We start from the raw sequence: 27,174 nt of genomic DNA, 5'->3' as shown, positions 1-27,174 counted from the left end.
TAATTACATTTTATCAGGATCAACATGACAACGACAAGCATTGTGAGCAACTGATTGGCCGTAGTTTTGAGGAGAAAGCACATTGTGAGCTTTTGATTGGCTGCTGCTAGAGGAAAGAATTTCTATTAGCGATTGATTGGGCAGTGTAATTTTCCACCTGAATGGCTTGCAGGCACACACACTCATTGTGTGACTTTGGCAGGAGCCACCTTTGTGTAAGTGTGTGAGTGTGAGCTTCCTTTTGCTCTTAAATGGTATTCTCTTCAGCTCAGATGGGGTTTTGTGGGGTGGGGGGTGGGGGTGGGGGGGGGTAGGATTGAGCAGAGTGCTGCCCGTCGCAGGATAAGTCACATGTGACAGTCTGTCAGGTCACTTCTCATCAGGAGGCATACAGCAGAGAAAGCAAGTCCTCAACATCAATAATACACACATGAACACTTGAACAAAAAAGGCTCACAATCTTTATTTTCTTGCTGTACATCTCTCTGATCTTTTTTTGTACAAAGGCAGCACTGATTCACGTACAAATACGTTGATCACCGTCTGCATCCAGCCATGCGACACGCTACTGCAGGATGTGGCCTTGCTGCTCATGGCAGTGACTCTGCCAGTCAACAAGCAGCAACTAAGTGGAAACATATCAGAGCTCCATCTCCTGAGAAATAGGACGCCGTGACCTCCAACACTCCGCCTTTTTGCCTTTTTCTATTTCATGGCTCCGATTCCCTGCACTGATTTCATTTACTTACATGGAGATGTGATAAAATTTGATTCAAATATCGCTTTCCATCAGTTTTTACAACCTATTCCCTCACAATCAGTTGCTTTTAGTGTGAAATAATACACAGTAAAATGTCAATTCACTCAGGAGTTGCTGCTTTTCTACTTCTTATGATAGAAAACAGAATTTTCCTGTTTTCTTTGAAGGAATAGTAACCACAGACTGTAAATCATGGGTGTATAAAGAGAACTGGATACAGCGTCAGAGGTGGGGCCCCATTCATTCTTATGAAAGTTCCTCAGTGGCGCATGACGCAAAAAAAAAATCGACTTCTCAGTATCAAAGTACCCGGATCTTGCGCATTGTGCGGCCCATAGAGCGTGTGCACTCGTGACTTTCGCTGGCCGAGTCGGCTACTTCTGGTTTAGCCCTCCGGCTAACTTGAACGGGGATAAAACAATTCAATCATGCGGCTCTTCTAGGCTTTTGAAATATGATCGGACCGAACAGATTTAATACTGATAGTGAGACAAGTCATTTCGCGGGGGTTGTGATGCTCAGAAAAATGTATCCGCTGATTTACAGACGTCTCTTTCACAATGTAAGTCTATGAGAAAAAGTCTTTTTGGGCCAGTGTGCATCATGTGACATTGTAATTACACGGTTTGGCCACTATGTCAAATTTGTTTCAAAGCCTGGCGCTCTTCCTGTATCCAGTTCTCTTTGTACATCCATGCTGTAAATGCACTGTGCTAACCAGGCTAGCAGCTAGTATTAGGGTCAGCTTCACCCTGTTGTCCAAATATGGTCACTTCTGGCTCCAAAAATCCAGGATGGCGACGGTCAAAATGGCAAACTCAAGGCTTCAAAACACAAATCCACCAACCAATGGGTGATGTCACTTTTTTTTTTTTAATGTCTATGTTTTACTCATGTAACACTACAAAGTGTTGTTTTTACACTTCAGTTTTTTGTATTATTTTAGGAATCTGTAGATGTGTTTCCCCTGTTTCCTGTCTTTATGCTAAGCTAGGCTAACTGCGTGCTGGCTGTAGCTTCATATTTAGTGTACAGAATTGAGAGTGGCACCAATGTCAAACTCACTCCAAAGTGAATAAAATTGTCAGACTATTCCTTTAAGTCACATTTTCATGGGGAATCATCCTGCCTTTAATAGCCTAATCAATGCATGCCGCCATGACTTTGGTGACATATACGCACATAAATCATGTAAACAAGTGCATCAGATCTTTAAGAAACCTGATCAGAGAGTTGACTCCTCTGAAGGACACAGACATAGAGCGTGACAAAACAGTTATTAAACCAAGAGCGAGCGAGACGATCTCTAGACCGAGCAGCAGGGAAAGGAGAGACGTGACCATGGAGGGGTGACAGAGCAAGACGCCAACATGAAGAAATGCAGAGATGAGAGGATAGAGAGATAGAGGGCCTGCCAGACCGGACAGAGAGGAAGGAGGAAAAAGAGAAGGAACACTCAAGCCAGATAAACAGATCAGAGTGGCCTCTAAGCGTGTACAGGCAGTTATGACACTGAAAGTTCAATTTTCAACTCTGTGATATTATTTTAAAAGGAGGCTCATGATGTATGAAATTCACTGTGAAACTGTAATATCAAAATAATACTGCATTTGATGTTTCAAACTGCTGTAAAAAGTCAAGTGCAAGTGGAATTTTTCATTTTCATAGTCAAGTTCAACTATAACATTGGGTTTTGAATATGATTTTTATATTGTAAACAAAACAATTTTAATGAACCCAAGTCTATTAAAAGCAACACAGCTTAAATATTATTCCTACTCAGAGGAAGACGGTGTTAGGTGGTGAGGGTGAATAAAAACTTTTTTAAAAATGAACAGACTGACAAGCAGTGTTGAATGTCAATCAGTATGAGAGCCCTGATGTGTTCCTGAAATTATCAAGTAGCTACAGGCAAATATAGTGTTTTAGGAGAGACATAACATTTAGTCTTTAGCCTTTGAAAAACCAATGGTTTTCAGTTTGTCTGGTTCAGCAAACTAAACACTCTACTTAAAAGACCAAAATTATTTTTAAAAAGCACAGGCTGTAGATGTCTCTCCACAGCTTTCAAAAAAAGCACCTATCTCCTCCTCATTTCCTCACCATCCAGCAAACAACGATAAAGCCGGAAGTAACGGCGGGGGCCTTGTGGGAGTCTGTTCTTCCAGTCTGCCAAGCCTGTCCCAAGGGGACAGAGGAGGGAAATTACTATCAACGACACCAGTTTGGAGCGGCAGTGGCTATCAGATAAGAAGACAACATTGTACACGCCACTCGTAAATCAATCAAGGTCACCTTATGCCCTCTTTGCTCTTTTTTGTTTGATGTTAGTGGGTTTAATTCATCATGAACACTTCAGCTGCTGCAGAGTTGGGATATAAAGTTATCAGAATCTGACATACTGAGTAAAATATTGGTTTTCTTCTGACGTTATTTGACTTTGACTCTTCTGTGATTGCTAACAGCCCAAAGCTCTGATCTTGGTGTCTCTTGCCTTTCCTCTAGTTAGCTGTCCCACAACACCACCTGCTGGTCATGAGCCTAAAAACAAATATCTATAATAAAAGTTGGTTATCTTCAGTGGTAGAAGTACTCATATCTCAAGTTAAGGTATGGATGATCACTATTTTAGTGAAGGTCCTACATTCAAGATTTTACTTACATAAATGTTCAAAAGTATTTCATTACCAAATTAAGTGGTGTTTAGTTGAAAACTAAAATCCCAACATACTGTTGTTACAATTTACATTAAAGACCTGCTCCAGACATATTTTTAGATGTAAAAATACTCTGCTTGGAATAATAATTTGTGTTTGTGTTTCCCTAAAATTAAATCTTCCCATTCTCCCTCACTGAAAGAACAGATGATCTATGAATATGCAAAACAATTTTGTTTCAAAAGTTTAACTACTGGATGACTTGATGTCTCCTTCTTCACTGTGAAGCCCATTCTCAGTGTTTGTGCACTGGAGGCTTCAAGTTCCCATATTTACCACAGATATAAGTTGCATTTTGAACCGTGATTGTTATCCAAACTGGTAGTGATGTCACAAATTCATGCTCATCCAAAGACGAATTAAACTCAGATTTAAGGTGAGCTGAATGTGAAAACAGCCTTTTAGTGTCAAAGTGAAGCTCAAACATCCAAGTGAAGTAACAATAAGTAAAACTTTTTTCTCATTGAAAGTTTCAGACTGATTTCTGGAACTCAAATAGTAACAAGATTTGACACATTTTTTTTCATTGAATAATTCATTCTTCATTTATTATAGTACATGCTATGAAAAGTAGAAATTAGTCTACAAGCTTTGTAAATTAGTGATTTGTTTTAAAAGAAAAGGTCAACAAACAACATTAATTCATATGAATTAGGAAAAAAAACAGAAGTATTCGATAAGAAAACACATTGGTCAAAGATTTGGAAATTTGCATTCACAGGACATCACATGCACTACAACTACAACAACCTCTGGGCTGAACGAGCCCCAGTCTACCTCTGGAGTGGTTCATTCTTTAGTCAATCAATCAATAAATCAAGTTTATTTGTCATCATATAGGGTACAATCACAGTAATCTTTACACTTACAAAGATTTGAATGCTATTTATTGGACTAATACTGTCATTAGACTTTCTGCGAGAAAAATCATTTGCCCTTATTTAGCTTGGAGCAGCTCTCCCCACCCCACCCGGAGTAACACTTGCACTGAAACTGAGACTTCATGCGTGTTACGTCATTTGTCCTCATCTGCCCGAGCACCCTGTAGTGTGGTCCCCCTACTGGTTTCTTCTCAGTCACAACTGTCCACACGGCAGGGTCAAGGTGGAGATAGGTACTTGATGTTGGGTTCCTCCTCTCGCATCTTCCCTTTGAGGAACACAAGGTCTGACTGCAAAGAGCAGCTGCTGATGTTACATTAACCAGGTAGGGACCCAGAGTCTGGTCGATGAAAGACTTGACAGCTTCACAAGAATCCTGAGAGAAGAAAAGAAACAGGGGACAGTAAACAGGTGATGCTCCAAAGCATTAGTGGACTCGGGGGGGCAAAAAAATACTGTGAAATTGCCCTCTAAGGTGCCAGCACAGTACAGCAAACATGATAAAATGCCATCTAATGTGCCCGCACAAAGGAGAAAACATACCAATGTTATGTAATTGCTGTCTCAGTTATGGGTAAATCAGAATGAAGGGCCCTAGAGCGCCTCTATATGTGACAGTCTGGAATAAAGTGCCCTCATGGGTACCCTTTTAGTAGATGAAAATGTGATAGTGCCCTGTAAAGTACCCCCCAAGATGTAATACAGCGCCCTATGAGTTGCCGTTGTAAAGGGGTGAGTTGACAGTTCTGTATTGGTGCCCTTCTAGTGAACAAAAAAAGTGGAAAAGGTGCCATTTAGGGTTCCCCAAGTCTAACATTCAGAAGTGCAGAATTGGGTGCCATTTCAATCAAAGAAAAAACATGAAGTGGATTCTAGGGTGCACTACTCACTAGTTTGCTCAGTCACACCCCCTTTAGATTGTTCTGTTGTCTTTGGGTCAGTGCAGCTGTAACCTTGATACTATGACAGTTTGTGAGGTAGGTCACATAGCAAGGCAACTGAAATGAATCTATTAATTAAATATTATTAAGGATGCATTACTAATGTTTGTAGACTGTATTTTCTAAATTGGTTTTATGTTTAGGCCTGTCCAAAGCTGTATGACATGCTAAACAATGTGATAAATGGACAGTAGCTAGCGAGTTAGATATGTACTCAGTCATCTATATACTAAATATTTGGTACAAATATGATTGTCAAGCACCACGACAAACAAAGCACAAATCTTTGGAGTAAACATACTCACTGAAATCAAACTGAAGGGACGGAAAATAGGAACGATCTAAGAGCCTAATATGATCGATCCAATTTATTTTAGGATGCACATTATTTTACTTTTAAATGCAGCCCTTATTTTACTATTATTACTAAATTACTGCCTATTATTTATATCATCTGTGTATAATAGAATGTTTCTTTCATGTTGTTGGTGTATATACTCATTCACACCTCACACCAACTGTATTAATTTTTCTATGTGTTGAAGTAGCGGCCGGAGGCCTAGATATTGGCCTGTTCTTAACGGGCATGTTTTGAACAGTCACTGCACTAGTTATATAAAAAAGAGCAATGGTGAGATGTCATGTGACTCACTTTACAGCATGTGAGAAAAGCACATTTAGTCTAAATGTTTAATTCTGAGAGGTTCAGTGTGAGCAATTAAAACACATTACACAATTATTCTCCAAATGTTTTTGGCTATCTTGCCTTCATCTAGTTGGTGTCTGTGACATGTGACTGATATATCACTATAGATAATAAGTACACAAAACAATATTATTGTCTGCTTTCTGAGTACTTTTCACAAAATACAGTTTTTTATCTAAAGAAATTTTAAAGAGGAATATGAAGGACTTTACAATACAACCAACTTTTTAAAAGGCTCAAGCACAGTATATTTAAATATCTTCCATCTCTTCATACTTCATACTCTTCATACACTAATTTCTAAAAATCGTCAGCAACATTTAGTGAATAATGCCTGGTGTACTGCAGTTGTGCAATGTGTTTTAATTCTGAAACTTTTTGTATGACTTTTATCTACAGTATGACAGTTTCTAAAGTTTTCACACTGCTGTGTAGGGAGATTTCAGTATCAAATGATACTGTGTGCATGTATTAGAGCAAAAAAATTATCAGATCATCTTAAGAGTTAATGAGTCAGAGTTGTTATTATTGGTGTACCTTAGATTCCGAGTAGGTGCTGTCGCCCCAGAGCACTATCCCTGCAGTCCCTAAAGCAGCACTCTCTCCGATGGTGTATTCCAGGTGCTCCTGCAGGAGGGAAAAACAAGAGGTAAGCAGAAGATTCAAACAAATCCATGACAATCCAATAACTGCCTGGAGTTAAAAAAAAAAACTTGTGCTTCTTGCCTGAGAGAGGAAATCTAGTGAATAGGTGTAAACAAAGCGAGAGTATGGGAAAATAGGTGGTGTTGATTGAGTTGCCTTAGCCGCTACTCTCTTGGCCTCCAGGATGCGATGTTGAGTGTAGAGGAGCACATCTTTGCCAAGGCCACTCAGCTTGAGGCTGAGGTAGATATCAGGATACAGAGCTGAGGAGGTGTCCCACAGCCAGAACAGCTCATCATTCCTCTTCAGCTCTATAGGTGGACACTCTCCTGTGTATTTTGTGCTTTGGTCATAGTGGTTGTAGCAGTTGGGAAAACCATAGAAACCCCACAACCCATTTGGCCTTTCCTTCTGCCCCAGCTTCAGAGTTTCCTCCATGATTTTCCTCCCTGCCTCCTCAAACTCTACCCGGGCTGCAGCTTCTATCTGTGCAGGACTCCAGTCTGGGTGCTTGGCCCTTACTAGTTCTTCCGATCCCTCCTTGTACACCTTCATACCGGACCAGTTTCTCTCCCACACGGGTCTCCAGCTCTCCCAGTCCACTACAGCAAGGCCATGGAAATCCCTGTCAGGGATATCTGTCTGGATATCGATAGAGGCAGCTCTAAGATGCTTGGCAAGACTGGCGTTCTGTGGCACCCCACCATTAATAGCCACCCCTTGGCTATTGTACTTGGGATACAGACCAAGCTTGTTTTCGTAAAAGAGGGTTATTTTTTCACCCATAAAGATTTGATTTTGGTTCTGAATGATGCTAAATGTTCCCAAGTTGAGGTCCACACCATATTTAGAGAGGCAGTGGGCACTAGGGGCATTCCACACACTGAAGAAAGGCAACTTGGAAATTGGTGATGCTGCTTCCTGCAGGCCTGAAACAAGGCTGATCGTATTTAAGAACAGCAGCAAGCCGGGATGAAAGAAAGCCATCCCTGCAAAGAAGGAAAGACAGCACAGCTTAAATCACTGCTGATATCACTGAACTACGGTGTTGTGAAACTTTGAGATGATATTGCAAAATTGTGCTGTGCATTTAAGATTTTTTAAAGTTGTGAGGCAACTAGAGTATCAAAAAACAAAATTCAAAGCAAATCAGGTCGACTTTCAGAATGTGTAAGACTTTTGACCTAATATTCTGTTTTCTTCATCTATTAAACCTGCAAAATTTTCTAGTTAACCACAAATGTTGTGGTGTGGCTATACTGGAATAAAGTTATATGTTATAATGTAATATAGTGTGTAAAAAGGAAAGTGCAAATGGCTTTTAGACAAAATCATAAACAACTTACCGGACAACTGGATGAGGATTTTGCTTTGTGGTCTGAACTTGTAGGAAAACAGCCAGTAGTCTCCTGAAAACAGAAGTGCGCTCTGGGATTTCCAACACTCAATAAGAAGTGCATGCAGGTTTTCCAGCAACCAATTAGATGTGCCGACAGGATTTTTAAGGTGCCAGCACAATAGAGCAAACATGATAAGATGCCCTCTAAGGTGCCAGCACAATAGAGCAAACATGATAAGATGCCCTCTAAGGTGCCAGCACAGTAGAGCAAACATGATAAGATGCCCTCTAAGGTGCCAGCACAGTAGAGCAAACATGATAAGATGCCCTCTAAGGTGCCCACATAGTAGAGCAAACATGATAAAATGCCACCTAAGATGCCCCCACAGTACAGCAAACATGATAAAATGCCGTCTAATGTGCCCATATTCGATATTCTATAATCTATTCATTCTATTCGATAAGAAAATACATTGGTCAAATATTTGAAAATTTGCATTCACAGCAGACCACATGCCACAGAACGAGCCCCAGTCTACTTCTGTAGTGGTTCATTCTTTAATCAATCAATCAATCAATCAATCAATCAATCATGTTTATGAGGTACAATCACAGTGAACACTTACACTTACAAATATTTGAATGCTATTTATTGGACTAATACTGTCATTAGATTTTCTCCTGTGAGAAAAAATCTTTTATCCCTTTTTCGGCTTGGAGCAGCTCTCCCCACACCACCCGGAGTAACACTTGCACTGAAACTGAGACTTCATGCGTGTTAAGTCATTTGTCCTCATCTGCCCGAGCACCCTGTAGTGTGGTCCCCCTACTGGTTTCTTCTCAGTCACTACCTTCCACACATCAAGGTCAAGGTGGAGGGAAGTCCTTGATGTTGGGTTCCTCCTCTCGCATCTTCCCTTTGAGGAACACAAAGCCTGACTGCAAAGAGCAGCTGCTGATGTTACATTCACCAGGTAGGGACCCAGAGTCTGGTCGATGTAAGACTTGACAACTTCACAAGTAGCCTGAGAAAAGAAAAGAAACAGGGGACAGTAAACAGGTGATGCTTCAATGCATTAGTGGACTCGAGGGACAAAAATATACCATGAAAGTGCCCTCTAAGGTGCCAGCACAGTACAGCAAACATGATAAAATGCCCTCTAAGGTGCCAGCACAGTACAGCAAACATGATAAAATGCCATCTAATGTGCCCGCACAAAGGAGAAAACATACCAATGTTATGTAATTGCTGTCTCAGTTATGGGTAAATCAGAATGAAGGGCCCTAGAGCGCCTCTATATGTGACAATCTGGACTGAAGTGCCCTCGTGGGTACACTTTTAGTAGATGAAAATGTGATAGTGCCCTGTAAAGTACCCCCCAAGATGTAATGCAGTGCCCTATGAGTTGCCGTTGTAACAGGGTGAGTTGACGGCTCTGTATTGGTGCCCTTCTAGTGAACAAAAAAAGTGGAAAAGGTGCCATTTAGGGTTCCCCTATGTCTAACATACAGAAGTGCAGAATTGGGTGCCATTTCAATCAAAGAAAAAACATGGTGAAGTGCCCTCTAGGTTGCACGGTATGGGAGAAAAACAAGCGGGTAGCTCCCAGTCTGAGAAGTGAAGCCAATGCCTTAAACCTGCATTCTCTCTAATGGCCAAAGGGGGGCAACTCCACTGGTTGCAAAAGGAAGTCTGATTGTATGGAAGTCTATGAGAAAATGACCTTACTTATCACTTGATTTATTACCTCATTAAACACTTTCCTAATGAGTTTATGGTCGCAAACACTAGTCTCAAGTCTTCTTCAATACAGCATGATGTTCATTTTGTAAATTATGGTCCCATTTAGAGTAAAATAGATGATAAAGTAGGGTATGCTTTATGGCGTGGCTACCTTGTGATTGACAAGCCGCTACCACTAAGACAATGTTGATAATGTAACATAACCATAACATAACCCCAGATTCGCAGAGTATAGGCATAGCTGCCACTATTTCACAGTGTGTTTTCAGTTCATGAAAGTTAATTGTAACATTTTGGTCGCCTAAAAAAAGTCTTGTTCAGCGTTTGGTTGTGATAAAAGACCCTCTAAGGAATCGGCTGTTCCGTTTTTCCAGAAAGTACATTTAGTTTCAATGGTTTTAGGCCTGTTTTTCACTAGCAGAAATTAGCATTAGCATTGTCACAGTTAACCATAGGCTGTAAATGCACCGTGCTAACCAAGCTAGCAGCTAGCACCAGGGTCAGCTCCACCCTCTCATCCAAATATGGTCACTTCTGGCTCCAAAAATCAAAGATGGCGAAAGTCAAATTGCTAAACTGAAGGCTTCAAAACAGCGGTCCACAAACCGATGGGTGACACCACGGTGACTACATCCATATTTTTAGATATGGACGTCTATGGAGAAAAACATGGTGAAGTAACCTATAGGGTGTAATACTCACTAATGTGCTGAGTCACGCCCCCTTTAGATTGTTCTATTGTTTTTGGGTTAGTGTAGTCTAAGCTGTAACCTTGATGATATGACAGTGTGTGAGGTAGGTCGCATATGAAGGCTTTTTTGCAATTAAAAGGAGTCTATGGATTAAATATTATTAAGGATGCATTACTAATGCATGTAGACCGTATTTTCTAAATCGGTTTTATGTTTAGGCCTGTCCAAAGCTGTATAACACGCTGAACAATGTGCTAGATGGATAGTAGCTAGCTAGATAGCTAGTTAGATATGTACATATTTGGTACAAACTGTAAATCAAATTTGTGGTGTAGTAAACCCTTAAAAGTAAATCAGAGCATTCTTCTAGGTTTTCCAGCAACCAGTTAGATGTGTCCACAGAATTTCTAAAAATCAATCATGAGAGACATGCAGATCATTTTATGGAGGAGTCAGAAAATCACAGGCAAGTTAAAACCTCATGCACTCATACTATATTTCACTAACAGTTTATTTTTAGTAAAATATGTAAATATAAAGGAAGGTTAAAGAGTTTGAGCAAACTTGACCTGGAAAAACTGAGTAGCCTTTACAGCTCTACTCTGAATGACTGTCAAGCAAGCCATAATGAACTCTTCCTCCTCCAAATGTAAATGTATGCCTCCTTCAACTCTTAAAAGTAGTAAAAAATCACTCTTGGCTTAACAGCACCCAAAAATTAAATGAGGAGGGGGGTATGAGGCTGGAGCCATGCAACATGTGTCCCTCCCTAGGACAAGCTGGCTTTGCTTCCTCTCAGTAGCCAATGGTGACATGATTTCCCCTCCTCAGCTAAACTTTAATCATCTGCAAACAGCAAAACCATATTTGTGTAATCTTTTTGGTGTATCTCAAAAAGAAAAATACACAAGGAGCTGAACAAAGACGTTTATTTACTTTGGCAATAGTCAGATTTGAGAAAACAGCACACAGAGAGTCAGTGAAATTGTGGAAGAAATCTGCTTCTTACATCGTTTGTGCTTCTGAAGTCAAATAGCCGCTGAAACATGAGGCTGTTATTTTTAGCAACACCTAAAAATACATTCAAATAAATAGTAATACTGTAATTGCCTCAATAAAAACATCTGATGTCAGAGAGAGGTCGTAGTGATGGCATTTTAAATATATTGTGCTTTACCAGAGCATCAAATCCCCTTTTAACACACAGCAACTGATACACATCCACTCATTCATCACATTTCCACCCAAAAAAACCTCTTCTCTGTGAGAAACAGGGAATATGACACCTTGAGAAACAGTGACTGATAATACAAGGGAGCGGAAACTGAGAGCAAAATGTAAACAAGGTAATGTCCAGCAAAAAAAAAGATTAAAAAGTATGAACAAATATAACTTTGCAATTTCCACAGTGTTTGTTAAGGAAAATAATTTAATATATTTTAAAGCAATTGAAAGATAAAACTCCAATTTCAGTATGTAAGATACACTAACAGAGGAGCAGAGAAACAATCAGTAAGATCACACATTGCAGTATTGATGCCACGGCTTGAGATGCCGCCCCTCTTTGGTGCAGAGGGTCTGTCTGATCGCAGCCCTCTCCTTCATAGCCGCTGTAGCACTGGCACTGAAACTGGGTTTGAAAACTCATCTTCTCTGCTTCGCCAAGCTCACCGGTAACTGTCAGCTTGCCACCCTCACTGAGAACCACACAAGGTCAGGTTTAATTCATTATGAGCACTTCAGCTGCTGCAGTGTTGGGTTGAATCATTCATTATCAGAATCTGACATACTGAGTCAAATATGGTGTTTCTTCTGCAGTTATTTGACACTTCTGTGGTTACTAGGGCAGAAAGGGGGATGGGGGGAGGGGGGCGAGGTGGTAGCCATATTTAAAGATTCACACCAGTGTCAGCAAGTGTCATTTGGTAATTTTATGTCATTTGAATTCCTCTGCGCTCTCCTTAAATGCTCACCTTGCATTCCATTCTACTTGTAATTATTTAGACCGCCAAGACACAACATTTTTTCGAATAGCTGAGCAAACTCTTATCTGTGATTTGCACAGACTTTGATTTTCTCCCAATCGCTGGTGACTTCAACATCCACATTGATAACCCAAAGGATAATTACGCTAATGAACTTACTACTTTTGGCCTTTGTCAGTATGTGAAGGAGCCCACCCACTCTCAAGGACATACTCTGGACTTGATCATCACTAAGGGTCTCCATATTTCAACACTGGTCAAGGACTTGACTCTATTGGATCATTTCTGTTTATTTTTCGACTTGTTTATTACATCCAATCCACAAATCCGACAACAACCTGCGGTTGTAAAAAAAAAAAAGGTAAAACCAAACTACATATACACTATAATATTTACAAAGACATGGTCCACTCTTACAACAATACAATTTGCAAAGCAAGACAAACCTTTTTCTCCAGTATCATAAACAAAAATAAAAATAATGCTTGCACTTTATTTGCAACGGTAGAGAGACTGACAAATCCTACCCTGCAAATAGCTCCTGAATGTCCCTCAGCTGATAAGTGTGATGAATTTGCTTCCTTTTTTAACAATAAAATTGACAGTATCAGACTCGACATCAGCTCTTAGCTGAACCAAACCTTCATCTTCCCAACTACACCTTTAAGGAAACCAGTCCTGATATTAGAGTTCAGCCCCATCAACAGAGATTAGAAACAGTGCAGCACCTAAATTCATCCACTTGTTCTCTTGACAGTTTTTCCACTAACTTTTTAAAAAAAGTTTTTAACTCCATAGAAACTGATAACCTTAACATACTGAATGCATCAATTCTGTCTTTCCCTCATCCTTGAAAACTGCAGTTGTCAAGCCCTTATTTTAAAAAAAGGCAACCTAGATACTTCTACCGTCAGGAACTTCTGACCCATCTCAAACTTACCCTTTTAGGCAAAATTATAGAGAAACCAGTTTTTAATCAGCTAACACACTGCTCAATTTTAAATGACTATTTTGATCAATTTCAATCAGGCGTTTGTGCCAATCACCACACAGGGACTGCTCTTATAAAGGACTTTAATGATATTCATTTTAATAGTGATTCAGGCAAGACATCAGTTTTAGTTCTCTTAGACCTTAGTTCAGCCTTTGATACCATCGATCACAGAATACTTTTACATAGACTAGGAAACTGGGTTGTTTTTTCTGGAACAATCTTAAAATGAATGAAAACATACTTGGAGGGCAGGGATTATTTTGTCACTATTAGGAACCATAATTCAAAATGCACGCCCTTGCCCTGCGGGGTACCTCAAGGGTCAATTCTTGGCCTGCTTCTGTTTAACCTATACATGCTCCCACTTGGCCACATCCTTCAGAACAATAACCTTGTCTACCATAGTTATGCTGATGACACTCAGATTTACTTAGCTCTCTCATCACATGACTACAGTCATATAGAGTCATTATGCAAATGCATCGTGCAAATAAATAACTAGATGTCTCAAAACGTCTTGCAATTAAACAAAGAAAAAACAGGTAATTTTATTTGGCAGCAAAGATTAGAGGCGCAGGGTTGCTGCTCACTAGGCAGTAAGGCACTAAAATCAAAAGAGCAGATTACGAACCTTTGTGTTTTAATTGGCTCCGACCTGAGTTTTAATAGTCATGTAAAAGCAATAACAAAATCAGCATTTTATCAACTTAAAAACATAGCCAAAGTCAGGGACCTTATGTCAAAACAAGATTTGGAAACACTGATTCATGCTCATACTGCAATGGACTTCTGGCAGGACTTCCTAAAAAGACCATCAGGCAACTGCAACTTGTTCAAAATTCAGCCGCAAGAGCTCTGACAAAAACCAAAAGATAGCCCAAATCATCAGCAGTTCTTAAATCTCTACACTGGTTGCCAGTAAGCCACAGAACTGATTCTTTAATTCTTATTACTTCTTTATAAATCTCTACAGGGAGTAGGCCCTGAATACATGACTGATATGCTTTAGCAATATAACCCTGTGAGACCTCTTAGATCATAAGGGAGTGGACTGTTAATGGTGCCCATGGTAAAATCTAAACAAATCCAAACAATTCAGTCATTATGCAACACAGTGCTGGAACCAACTGCCTGATGGTCTCAGGAACACCCCACCCCTCAAAGCTCTTAAATCCAGACTGAAAACCATATTATTCTCAAGCACTTTTAACTAAATGTTTTTAAAATTCAAGGTCTTATTATTATTGTATTTATTTTGTATTTTGTATTATTTTTAATCTTTTTATTTATCTATTATTCTTTGACTCTTTTATTGTATGTCTTTATTATTTATCTATATATATATATGTATATATACATACATGCCTTGCCTGTCAACGACTCAAAGCTCTGACCTTGGTGTCTTTTGCCTTTCCTCTAGTTAACTGTCCCACAACACCACCTGCTGGTCATGAACCAAAGAACAAATATCTATAATAAAAGTTTCAGTGTTGGAAGAAGTACTCTTAAGTTAAAGTATGGAATCCCACTATTCAAGTTAAAGTCCTACATTCAACATTTTGCTTAAATAAAAGTACAAAAGTATTTCATTACCAAATGAAGTGGTGTTTATTTGAAATCTAAAATCCTAACATATTGTTGTTTTAAGTAAATCTTCCCATTCTCCCTCACTGAAAGAAACAGATGATCTATAAATATGCAAAACAATTTTGTTTCAAAAGTTTAACTACTGGATGACTTGATGTCTCCTCCTTCACTGTGAAGTCCATTCTCAGTGTTTGTGCACTGGAGGCTTCAAGTTTCCATATTTACCACACATATAAGTTGCATTTTGAACCGTGATTGTTATCCAAACTGGTTGTTCAGTTCATGCTCATCCAAAGACGAATTAAACTCAGATTTAAGGTGAGCTGAATGTGAAAACAGCCTTCTAGTGTCAAAGTGAAGCTCAAACATCCAAGTGAAGTAACAATAAGTAAAACTTTATTCTCATTGAAAGTTTCAGACTGATTTCTGGAACTCAAATAGTAACAAGATTTGACACATTTTTTTTCATTGAATAATTCATTCTTCATTTATTATAGTACATGCTATGAAAAGTAGAAATTAGTCTACAAGCTTTGTAAATTAGTGATTTGTTTTAAAAGAAAAGGTCAACAAACAACATTAATTCATATGAATTAGGAAAAAAACATAGAAGTATTCGATAAGAAAACACATTGGTCAAAGATTTGGAAATTTGCATTCACAGCAGACCACATGCCACAGAACGAGCCCCAGTCTACTTCTGGAGTGGTTCATTCTTTAATCAATCAATCAATTAATCAATCAATCAATCAATCAAGTTTATAAAGTACAATCACAGTGAACACTTACACTTACAAATATTTGAATGCTATTTATTGGACTAATACTGTCATTAGATTTTCTCCTGTGAGAAAAAATCTTTTATCCCTTTTTCGGCTTGGAGCAGCTCTCCCCACACCACCCGGAGTAACACTTGCACTGAAACTGAGACTTCATGCGTGTTAAGTCATTTGTCCTCATCTGCCCGAGCACCCTGTAGTGTGGTCCCCCCACTGGTTTCTTCTCAGTCACTACCTTCCACACATCAGGGTCAAGGTGGAGGGAGGTCCTTGATGTTGGGTTCCTTCTCTCGCATCTTCCCTTTGAGGAACACAAAGCCTGACTGCAAAGAGCAGCTGCTGATGTTACATTCACAAGGTAGGGACCCAGAGTCTGGTCGATGTAAGACTTGACAACTTCACAAGTAGCCTGAGAAAAGAAAAGAAACAGGGGACAGTAAACAGGTGATGCTTCAATGCATTAGTGGACTCGAGGGACAAAAATATACCATGAAAGTGCCCTCTAAGGTGCCAGCACAGTACAGCAAACATGATAAAATGTCCTCTAAGGTGCCAGCACAGTACAGCAAACATGATAAAATGCCATCTAAGGTGCCCGCACAAAGGAGAAAACATACATGTTATGTAATTGCTGTCTCAGTTATGGGTAAATCAGGATGAAGGGCCCTAGAGCGCCTCTATATGTGACAATCTGGACTGAAGTGCCCTCATGGGTACCCCTTTAGTAGATGAAAATGTGATAGTGCCCTGTAAAGTACCCCCCAAGATGTAATACAGCGCCCTATGAGTTGCCGTTGTAACGGGATGAGCTGACAGTTCTGTGCAGGTGCCCTTCAAGTGAACAGGAAAAATTTGGGAAAGGTGTCATTTAGGGTTCCTCTAAGACTAACATACAGAAGTGCAGAATTGGGTTCCCTTTCAATAACAGAAAAACATGGTGAAGTGCCCTCTAGGGTGTACTACTCACTAGTTTGCTCAGTCACACCCCCTTTAGATTGTTCTATTTTCTTTGGATCAGCGCAGCTGTAACCTTGATACTATGACATTTTGTGAGGTAGGTCACCTAGCAAGATTTTTTTGCAATTAAAACAAGTCTACGGGTTAAATATTATTAAGGATACATTACTAATATATGTGGCCTGTATTTTCTAAATTGGTTTTATGTTTAGGACTGTCTAAAGCTGTATAACATGCTAAACAATGTGCTAGATGGACAGTAGCTAGCTAGCTAGATATGTACTTAGTCATCTCTATACTAAATATTTGGTACAAACTGGGAATCAACCTTGTGATGTAGTAAACCCTTAAAAGTAAATCAGAGCATTCTTTTCTCAAAATGCATTTACAATCTTTTAGCTTGGATTTACTTGCTTTTGTAGAGAGGTAGATTAGCATTTGGGTTACCCTATGATTACAGAATGCCAAGAAGAGACAGAAAATTGAAGACTATACAAAGGGATCTGCAAAATGCAGCTAGAGGCAGCAAGGGGGGAGATGAGAGAGATAAGGGTAAGTTTGCATTAGCCATTAGCAATTAGATGGGATGCCCAGTAGAACTTAAACCTGTGCCTAGGCATGTTGAAAGGACAAAACTCCTCAAAGTATATACTACATTGCCAGTGACAACTGCATCAGTTGACCGATCATTCTCCAAACTGAAGCTGATCAAGACCCAGCTTAGAAACAGATGTGGAGAAGGAAAGCTCTCAGATCTTCTGCTGTTGTCCATTGGGAGGGACATCCCAACTGACCATAACAAGGTCATTAACATTTATAATCTCATGGCCAAAAGAATTCTCCTTTGATTTCACCAGTCTTGCTTCTTGCTTCCCCAACACTTCCTGCTTCCCTAACAAGACTGCTAAAAACAGCTAATTCTTAAAATGTTCATAGTTCCATGTTTTTACTACAGATGTGTTTAAGAGATACACATTTAAAACGTTACCCATTCCCTGTATTTTAATACAGAGATGTTTGCAAAATAAATGTTTAAAAAGTAAATCCTTTTTAATACAGAGGTGTTGTTTTCCTTATATTCAGTCTTAGTTGGGGATGTAGCCTTTTTACCAAACAAGGATCATTGTTCTCTGCTGATGGCGGCCCATTGAATGTATCAGATGTCCTTTATATTTTTTTGTCCCTTTCCCTCAGACAGTCAGAGTCCGCCACTGCTCCAAAATGTAATATTGGTGATACCATTATATAAAAAGAGCAGTTTCTCAACAGGTGGGATATCATGTGACTTACTTCACAGCATGTGAAAAAGTGCACTGAGTCTAATTAAACATTTTTTTCTGGTCTAAGCAGTTTATCAGACATCAGAGGAGCCATCTGCAGAAAATCCATTTCGATTATTTGAAGGTGCATCACAAGAAGGAATATGATGAGTATGAGGATGTAGAAAACATTAAAATTAAGGGAAGTACTAGAAATATCCCTCCCACATTTAACTCCCTTGACATTTGCGTGGTATGAACTAAGGAAACAGGAAGTAATGGTAATGGTTTTGAAATATTAAAAAAAAAAAAAAAGTTTCTCTGAGGAAGGGCCTAATTCTGAGAATGCACTCAGCGAGATTCAGACCACACGTTGCACAATTCTTCTCCAAATGTTTTTGGCTATCTTGCCTTCATCTAATCAGTGTCTGTGACATGTGACTGATATATCACTATAGATAGTAAGTACACAGAACAAGATTATCATCCGCTTTTTGAGTAACCTGACGCACCAGATGGTTTGTTACACGGAACCATCTGAGAAGTCGTCCTTGGAAACTGTTTGGAAAAGGGTAGGCACTTTCAAAAAAATACCTGCAGGTGATTGGATGAATCATTTGTCTATCACTGTCTTACCTTGTGAATCCAGCCGCCTCACAAGGTAGCTTTTTGAGTACTTTTCACAAAATACAGTGTCAAGAGGAATATGCAGGACTTTACAATACAACCAACGTTTTAAAAGACTCAAGCACAGTATATTGAAATCTCTTCCATCTATTTATACTTATACTACAATTCTAATTTCTAAAAATCTTCAGTAATATTTAGGGAATAAGGTCTGGAGTACTGTAGTTGTGCAACATGTTTTAATTCTAACACTATTTTTGAATGACTGTTTTGAAATTGTTCTGCCTACACTGCTGTGTAGGCAGGTTTCAGTATTAGATGATACTTTGTGCATGGTTGCTGTATTACTCATCTTAAGAGTTAATCATTCAAAGTTGTTATGTTGGTGTACCTGAGATTTCGAGAAGAAATGGTCACCCCAGAGCACTATGCCTGCAGACCCTAAAGCAGCACTCTCTCCAATGGTGTAGACCAGGTGCTCCTGCAGGAGGAAAAAACAAGAGGTAAGCAGAGGATTCAGACAAAACCATGACAATCCAATAACTGCTTGGAGTTAAAAAAAAAAAACAGGCAGGCCATCTGGTGTGTGTTTGCACCCTTGATGTGTTGCTGGGGTGTTTTTGCTCTGGATTTAGTTATTAACTTCTTGTTTGAGTCAATAGAGGCTCTGAAAAGTTTCATAGACAATATCAAGCCGCAAGGAAAATAAAGCCATCTTTGAATGTGAGTCACGGAGCTCCCTGACCAAAAAAACTAAGAGACAAAATATCTTAGAGGGATGAGGCAAAAGCTGTAGCATCTAGGTCAAGATCAGACTCAGATATTATGCATTGTTGCAAACTGAATCATCAGAAAAAGACCCTATATTATAAAACAGCTATGGAGGGATGCAGAAACAATTCGCAACAGATATGGCATACGGTGAATGGTTTGCTTGGTAGGTCAAATAGTACAAGTCCTGTTAGTGTGGTGGTTGATGGCAAGTTCAGAACAAAACCAGTAGACATTGCCAGTTAAATGATCTCAGGTCCAATATGAATAATAACACCACAAATTAATTAAAGGTAGATGAAACAGACAATAAGATCATGAAGGGGAAAAACTGCAGCTTTGCATTACCAGATATATCATTAGATGACGTTGGGGAAAGTTTTGATTTCACTTCCTGATAAGAAATCTCCAGATTCTGATATTATTAACAACAAATTGTTGAAATCTGCAGTCCCATATATGTAGACCTGTAAAGTATCTATTTGATCTTTCTTTGCAACAAGGAAAGTTTCTCACAGAATACAGACATGCAAAAATTTGACCAATTCCCAAGGATGCTAAAATAGATTTGACTGCACCCATTAGTCATTCAATTAGCTTATTATCCTTAAGCAAAATTTTGGCAAGAGTAGAATGTGACCACATTTGGAAATATATGGAAACTAATAACCTTCTAACCCATGCTCAACATGCGTATTGTAAAAACTATTCTAACGAAACTGCTTTGATACATATGACGGATGAATGGCTAAGTGCCTTTGATCAAGGTTAACTTGTGTCCCTACTTCTTCTTTACTTCACTGCAGCATTCGATTTTTATAGATAACACAATTTTAATCAAGTTTACAAGTTTAATCAACAGTCATATTAATTATTGCCGTGCGGTGTTGGGCAGTGCCGCTCAGAGAGATATGAGGAGAACAAGGCAGAAGGAATGTACTTAAGGCGTGGGTTTGGAAAAGAAGTGAGTGACCTACATATTGTAATGGGACGGCCTCAGTAGTAGAGCATGTGAGACAACACTATACTGTACTAATCAAAAGTTTAAAATGCCACTTAGTATTGAGGACAAACTGTTATTGGTACATCAAGTTAACATAAGAATAAGAGATAAAAAATCATCAAGTACTACCAAAAATAAAAACTGAAATGGAAAGATGGACTTTTCATTTTCTGAACTGTTAAATAATGGAATTCATTACAATAACTCACTCAAGATTCAAATGAAGTTCTCATAATACTACCGTATTGCATTGTCAGTAGGTTTGTAGTCTATTGGTATTATATGTGAACATATGTAGATGAATATATGTATATATGTAGGTACTTACAGTATATGTGCCAATGTATGTAGGTTATATGTGTGTATGTATGCATTTATGTCTATGGTACGTGTGTGTCAACAATTATGTGTTGAATTATTTATGAATTATTGTATGTTTAAATGATTTTCATGTGGACTCTTGGAAAATTAGCCAATGGCCTAAAAGAGATCAAAAACAAATCAAATCAAAAAACATCTGCTTCTTGCCTGAGAGAGGAAATCTAGTGTATAGGTGTAGACGATGCGAGCGTATGGGAACACAGGTGGCGTTGATGCAGTCGCCTGAGCCCCCACTCTCATGGCCTCCAGGATGCGATGATGACTGTAGAGGAGCACCTCTCTGCTGAGGCCACGCATCTCAAGGCTGAGGTAGATATCAGGATACAGAGCCGAGGAGGTGTTCCACAGCCAGAACAGCTCGTCATTCCTCTTCAGCTCTGGAGCTGGACACTCTCCTGTGTAATTTGAGCTTTTGTCGCTGTAGTAGTTGTAGCAGTTGGGAAAACCATAGAATCCCCACAACCCATTTGGTCTTTCTTCCTGCCCCAGTTTCAGAGTTTCCTCCATGAATTTCCTCCCTGCTTTCTCAAACTCTACCCGGGCTGCAGCTTCTACCTGTGCAGGACTCCAGTCTGGGTGCCTGGACTTCACTAGTGCTTTTGATCTCTCCCAGTACACCTGTTTACTGTCCCAGTTTCTCTCCCACACAGGTCTCCAGCTCTCCCAGTCCACCACAGCAAGGCCATGGAAATCCCTGTCAGGGATATCTGTGCGGATATCGTTAGATGCAGCTTCAAGATGCATGTCAAGACTGGCGTTCTGTGGCACCCCACCGTTAACAGCCTCTCCTTGGCTAGAGTACCTGGGATACAGACCAAGCTTGTCAGAGTAAAAGATGGTAATGTTGTCACCCATAAAGGTTTGATTCTGGTTCTGGTCGATGCTAAATGTTCCCAAGTCGAGGTCCACACCATATTGAGAGAGGCAGTTGGCTGTAGGGGCATTCCACACACTGAAGAAAGGCAACTGGGAAATAGGTGATGCTGCTTCCTGCAGGCCTGAAACAAGACTGATCGTATTTAAGAACAGCAGCACACCATGATGAAAGAAAGTCATCCCTGCAAAGAAGGAAAGACAGCACAGCTTATATCACTGCTGATATCAGTGAATTGTATTGTGGAACTTTGAAATGATATGATATGATGAATTGTGCTGTCACTAAAAATTTTTTTAAAAAGTTGTAATGCAACTGGAGTCTCAAACAAAAAACAAACAAAATTCAAAGCAAATAAGGTCCACTTTCAGAATGTGTGTAATCCTGCAAGATTTTGTAGTTAACCACAAATGTTATGGTGTGGCTATATAGTTATATATTATAATATGATATAGTGTGTAAAAAGGAAAGTGCAAAATGGATTTCAGACAAAATGATAAAGAACTTACCTAGCTAACTACTGGACAAGGATTTTGGTTTGTACTTTGTGGTCTGAATTCGCAGGAAAACACAGCGAGCAGTCTCATGATCTGAATGACACATGCATGAATAGGGGAAGGAAGAAAAACAGAAGTGCCTGGGGGATTTCTAACAACCAATCAGAAGTGTGTGCAAGTTTTCCAGCAGCCAATCAGATGTGCCCACAGGATTTCTAACCACCAATCACGAGACATGCAGGCTTTTTTTTTTCTTTTGGAGGAGACAGTTTTAAAGTCACAGGCGAGTTAAAACTTCAGCCCATCATCATATCTTTCATGTAAATATAAAGGAAGGTAAAAAGGCTAACTGAGCAGCAAACTTGACCTGGAAAAACTGAGTAGCCTTTGCAGCTCTACTCTGAATGACTGTCAAGCAAGCCATAATGAACTCTTCCTCCTCCCTCAACTCTTAAAAGTAGTAAAAAATAACTCTTGGCTTAACAGCACCCTACAATTAAATGGGGAGGGGGGTATGAAGCTGGAGCCATGCAACATGTGGAGGACAAGCTAGGACAAGCTGGCTTTGCCTCCGCTCAGTGGCCGATGGTGACATGATTTCCCCTCCGAAGCTAAACTTTAATTGACTGTAAACAGCGAAACCATATCTGAATAATCTTTTTGGTGTATCTCAAAAAGAAAAATACACAAGGAGCTAAACAAAGAAGTTTATTTACTTTGGCAAAAGTCAGATTTGAGAAAACAGCACACAGAGAGTCAGTGAAATTGTGGAAGAAATTTGCTTCTTACATCGTTTGTGCTTCTGAAGTCAAATAGCCGCTGAAACATGAGGCTGTTATTTTTTGGCACGGATGGAGTAATGTGGTGTGAATTTTAAGTAGTAGTCATGTTTTGGACATAGAAATATCATATAAAACACCTAAAAATACATTCAAATAAATAGTAATGGTGTAATTGCCTCCATCAAAACATCCGAGAGAGAGGTCGTAGTGAAGGAAAAGATCAGGCACTTTAAATATATTGTGCTATTACCAGAGCATCAAATCCCCTTTTAACACACAGCAACTGATACACATCCACTCATTCATCACATTTCCACCCAAAAAAAACCTCTTCTCTGTGAGAAACAGGGAATATGACACCTTGGGAAACAGTGACTGATAGCACAAGGGAGAGGAAACTGAGAGCAAAATGTAAACAAGGTCATTTCCAGCAAGCCCTCTGTTGTTTAAAAAAAGAAAAGAAAAAAAGATTAAAATTAAAAGAACAAATAAAACTTTGCAATTTCCACAGTGTTTGTTTAAAAAATTCATTTCATGTCATCCATATTTTACAGCAATTAAAAGATAAAAACTTCTAAAAACTTCTCCAACTTGTCATCTCGTACGCTCCTGTATTTTGAAATGTGTCTTCAGTATGTAAGATACACTAACAGAAGAGCAGAGAAACAATCAGTAAGATCACACATTGCAGTACTGATGCCACGGCTTGAGATGCAGCCCCTCTTTGGTGCAGAGGGTCTGTCTGATCGCAGCCCTCTCCTTCATAGCCGCTGTAGCACTGGCACTGAAACTTGGTTTGGAAACTCATCTTCTCTGCTTCGCCAAGCTCACCGGTAACTGTCAGCTTGCCACCCTCACTGATGACACTGTGGGTGAGCGGGTTCAGATGCAAGTAAATATCACTGTCTGGATTTTTGCGCAGACAGCGGCCGTGAGAACCACACAACGTCTGGCTGCATAGCTCTGCTGCCGTGGAAACGTTGAGGAGGTATTTACCCAGAGGACCCCGCAGATATGCATCCAGGTCTGAGCAGCTGTTCTGGAGAGAGAGAGAGAGAGAAACATATTTCAAAGTTTTACTCACTTCATTTAAGATTCACAATGGATGTGGGCGTTAAACACCAAACTTGTCCCGTTTCATGAATGTGAGGTTCAGGTGACTCATGAAGGCATTTAAAGAAAACCACAACAGCTTCCTGTTAAAGGGCCCTCATCTAAAATAAAATATTTTCAAGCTGAACTTTAGATATTGGTTTTGTTGACAGAGGTAATCTTTTTACATTAATTCTAATTATTTCTTCGTGAGCCACATATCCACCTGTATCAAGTGGGAGATGTACCTGTGTTGATTCTGAATAAACTAGCAATATTAAAAAACTAGACAGTACAAAGACAATACACTCATAAATTCAAGTTACACATTCAGCATAGGACATGCTGGTTTATCTAAAATAAAGACGAACAAAGGAGGATTACAATTTATTTTCAGTGCTGTCACATCCATAGTAAAGAATATCTATGTTCATATATATATATATATATATAAATAAATAAATAACTCTTACATCCTTATTAATGCTAAAATGGATTTAAAATTCTATATTCATATAAGACCAATCGGTGCTGCAAAGCATGTTGTTCATCAGAGTTAAAGAGACGTTGCTCTAAAAATGTCTAACTTCATCCTTGCCTGTGGATATTATTCCAGTGATTTACGTGTGTGCTGCATGATTAACGTTTGAATGCTCACTTTGCTGCTTGCATACGATGCCTCTCCCCACAGGATGATTCCAGCTGCTCCCAAAGCCACACTCTCACCGATGGTGGAGACCAGGTCCATCTGGAAAAATGATGCAGCAGTTTAACTATACATTTCTAAGAGTAAAAGTCAAAACTGGGAAAATACACTGTGAAGTATCAATATAACAGGGTTAAAATGTTAGTCGGATGTAAGCTTCTCTGTGTGGCCTACAGTGCCAGCTCTTATCTGTTCCTTCTCCCATAAGGACATAGACGATAGGGTGTTAGCGAGATATCTAACTTGACCAACACCCATCCAGCCCACTCCACACAAATGTGTGGTACTGGGATGTCGTCGGTCTGCTACTAAAACAGGAAAGGACTGTGGCGGCCGATAAGGAAAAGCAGAGAGCTATAGCTCCATGCAGCATGCACTGATCACAGACGGAGAGAGCGATAGAGGTGAATGATTGTGCTGAGAGTACAAAAAAAGATTAAGAGAAAAAAAAATCCTTATCCTCTGCTTCCGAAATGTTTAGTATCATGCATACCGAACACTGAACAGGAGCTTAGTAATTTCAAAAGTCACTGAAATGGAAAAGACTTTTAAAAAAAGCAGAAGCAAATATGTCAGGAAGCATCATCAAATTCAATAGCGGCAGTGCCAATAAAGTTAGAGCGTCACCTCTGTCAGCTGTTCCAGGGAGTTGGTGTAGGTGGGCCGGGTGTACACAAAAACAGGACGTGCCAACCCATCGCCTGATGATGCCAAACGCATCCCCTCTTTTACCCGGTTCCGGACAAACTGACGTCCATAGGCTGAGGAACGCAGCACATCTGCCATGTAGATGGAGGGGAAGAGGGCTGTGCTCTCAGTCCACAACCATTTCAGCTGCTCGTTGCGGGCCACCTCCACATCAGGACAGCGGCCTGTGTAGTTCTCCAGAGTGCGACTGTAGTCGTGATTGTAGCAGTCAGGGAATAGGTAGAACCCCCACAGCTGGTTGGGCCTCAGGTTTTTGGCTTCCCTAAGCGTCTCCAGCATGAACTTCCTGGCGGACATCTCAAACTCCTGCTGGGCCACTTTTGACACCTGCTCCGAAGGCCAGGATGGGTTCTTCTGGCGCACCAACTGACGAGAATGTTCGCGGTATACATTCTTGGTTTTCCAGTTACGTATCCAAAGTGGGCGCCACTCTTCCCAGTCAATAACTGCCAGACCCTTGGCACCTGGTTCACGTATATACTTCTGCACTCCCTCCGGCATCTTCTCCAGGTGCTGTGTGAGACTGGCCAACTGCGGCAGCCCCCCGTTCACTGGTGTTTCACCTGGCTGAAAGTAGGGGTACAAGCCCAGTCGGTCCTGATAGAAGATGGTGAGATTCTGTTTGACAAAGCCCTCATTGGGTGAAGCCACGATCTGGAACTGGTCCAGCTGAAAGCGAATACCATGCCTTGGGGTACAGTCTTCAGTCGGGGCATTCCAAGCGAGGAGCAGAGGCTTTTGGGAATACAGTGGCCATCTCGTAGGTTTCAGTCCCAAAGCATGAAGGCCGTCCCACAGCAGCGCAGTCAGCAGCAGTACTTTCCACTCAGACAGAGTCCAGCACATGTCTTCAGGTGTGAATTGACAGAAAGGACTGTCACTCTCTTCTCTATAATTCACAGAGGAGATTGAAATTGTGTTTTTCAGTTCACTTTTCCACTAAGTGACAATTCCCAGTGTAGTAATCATTTCAAATGGCTAAATTACAGTAATGCTTTAAATTTTACAACTCTTACATTACAGTGCAATTTGGCTGCAAACTCATGGTGGCTTTCATCTTCACTTACTGAAAACATTTCCCCATACAACTCGTGTGCAGATCTCTCATGCTCTCAACTTCAAAGCCTTTTTTTCCCCGTTTGTTTTACATAATCTGGCTTCAATTTAAATGCTGTTCTGCTCTTATTTCAGCATGAATGATCAAAACACTAGGTCAAAAAAAAAAAAAAGTTAATTGACATCAGTTTCCCTGCAGCTGGACAAACTTACCTTTACTGGCAGTCTGGAGAAGCATTCCCAAAAACCCAGAAGCCCGCTACTTGAAGCCGCATTTTGTGTTGCCTCAAAAGAAATAGGAAAAAATCAAGATGAACATTGCTTTTGCAGAAGGAAGAAAATGACGATGGTGAAATTTTTTACAACAGAAAGCGTTGTAGAAAAGGTATTTTGTAAGCTCCGCGCTCCGGCTGAAGAGAAGCAAAGTTGCCCCCCTGCGATGTTGTCAGTTGCAGCTCGCCTACTCACAGAGCCAAACCACTTCAGGATGTTCCATTCACACTGGGGGGAAGAGGGGGGGAGTGGCGAAACAAACCGGACATCCTTCGAGCTGCTAAAGCGTGTCTAATGTGGTACAGTGACGATATTTCCTCACCTCAAATCTACGTTTAACTTCAGGTCTCTGTCGACCGGCCCCACGCCTTTGGTTTCGTCGTGTGTTTAAAGGTGTGTCCCCGCGTCCCTGTACAGC

General features: G+C 40.1%; 3 protein-coding genes across 4 annotated transcripts; all 3 read right to left on the bottom strand.

Annotated features, from left to right (window-relative positions):
- Window positions 1-3,723: 3,723 nt before the first annotated feature.
- On the bottom strand, window positions 3,724-8,109 carry LOC137182257 (hyaluronidase-1-like). Its single transcript, XM_067588584.1, has 4 exons — window positions 7,997-8,109; window positions 6,732-7,639; window positions 6,543-6,632; window positions 3,724-4,734 (listed from the first exon to the last, which is right to left on the bottom strand). The coding sequence occupies exons 2-4, from the start codon at window positions 7,635-7,637 to the stop codon at window positions 4,405-4,407; spliced, it is 1,326 nt and encodes a 441-aa protein (XP_067444685.1). The 5' UTR covers window positions 7,638-7,639; window positions 7,997-8,109; the 3' UTR covers window positions 3,724-4,404.
- Window positions 8,110-8,469: 360 nt separating this feature from the next.
- On the bottom strand, window positions 8,470-22,485 carry hyal1 (hyaluronidase 1). 2 transcript variants are annotated; one of them, XM_067587042.1, is made up of 4 exons: window positions 22,152-22,485; window positions 20,916-21,826; window positions 19,005-19,094; window positions 8,470-9,014 (listed from the first exon to the last, which is right to left on the bottom strand). In XM_067587042.1, exons 2-4 carry the CDS (start codon window positions 21,822-21,824, stop codon window positions 8,688-8,690), a joined length of 1,326 nt encoding a protein of 441 aa, XP_067443143.1. In that variant the 5' UTR covers window positions 21,825-21,826; window positions 22,152-22,485; the 3' UTR covers window positions 8,470-8,687. The 2 variants fall into 2 exon arrangements, with proteins under 2 accessions (XP_067443143.1, XP_067443142.1); XM_067587041.1 differs by lacking the exon at window positions 8,470-9,014 and adding an exon at window positions 15,366-16,179 and having other exon boundaries at window positions 22,152-22,463.
- Window positions 22,486-22,834: 349 nt separating this feature from the next.
- hyal2a (hyaluronidase 2a) lies at window positions 22,835-26,972 on the bottom strand. Its single transcript, XM_067587039.1, has 4 exons — window positions 26,697-26,972; window positions 25,347-26,316; window positions 24,672-24,761; window positions 22,835-23,960 (listed from the first exon to the last, which is right to left on the bottom strand). Exons 2-4 carry the CDS (start codon window positions 26,271-26,273, stop codon window positions 23,568-23,570), a joined length of 1,410 nt encoding a protein of 469 aa, XP_067443140.1. The 5' UTR covers window positions 26,274-26,316; window positions 26,697-26,972; the 3' UTR covers window positions 22,835-23,567.
- Between the last annotated feature and the right edge of the window lie 202 nt (window positions 26,973-27,174).

Source organism: Thunnus thynnus, chromosome 4 (genome assembly GCF_963924715.1).
Source record: "Thunnus thynnus chromosome 4, fThuThy2.1, whole genome shotgun sequence".
Lineage (NCBI taxonomy): Eukaryota > Metazoa > Chordata > Actinopteri > Scombriformes > Scombridae > Thunnus > Thunnus thynnus.
Note: the sequence above shows the minus strand (reverse complement) of the source record. Positions and strands in the feature narration are given on the sequence as shown.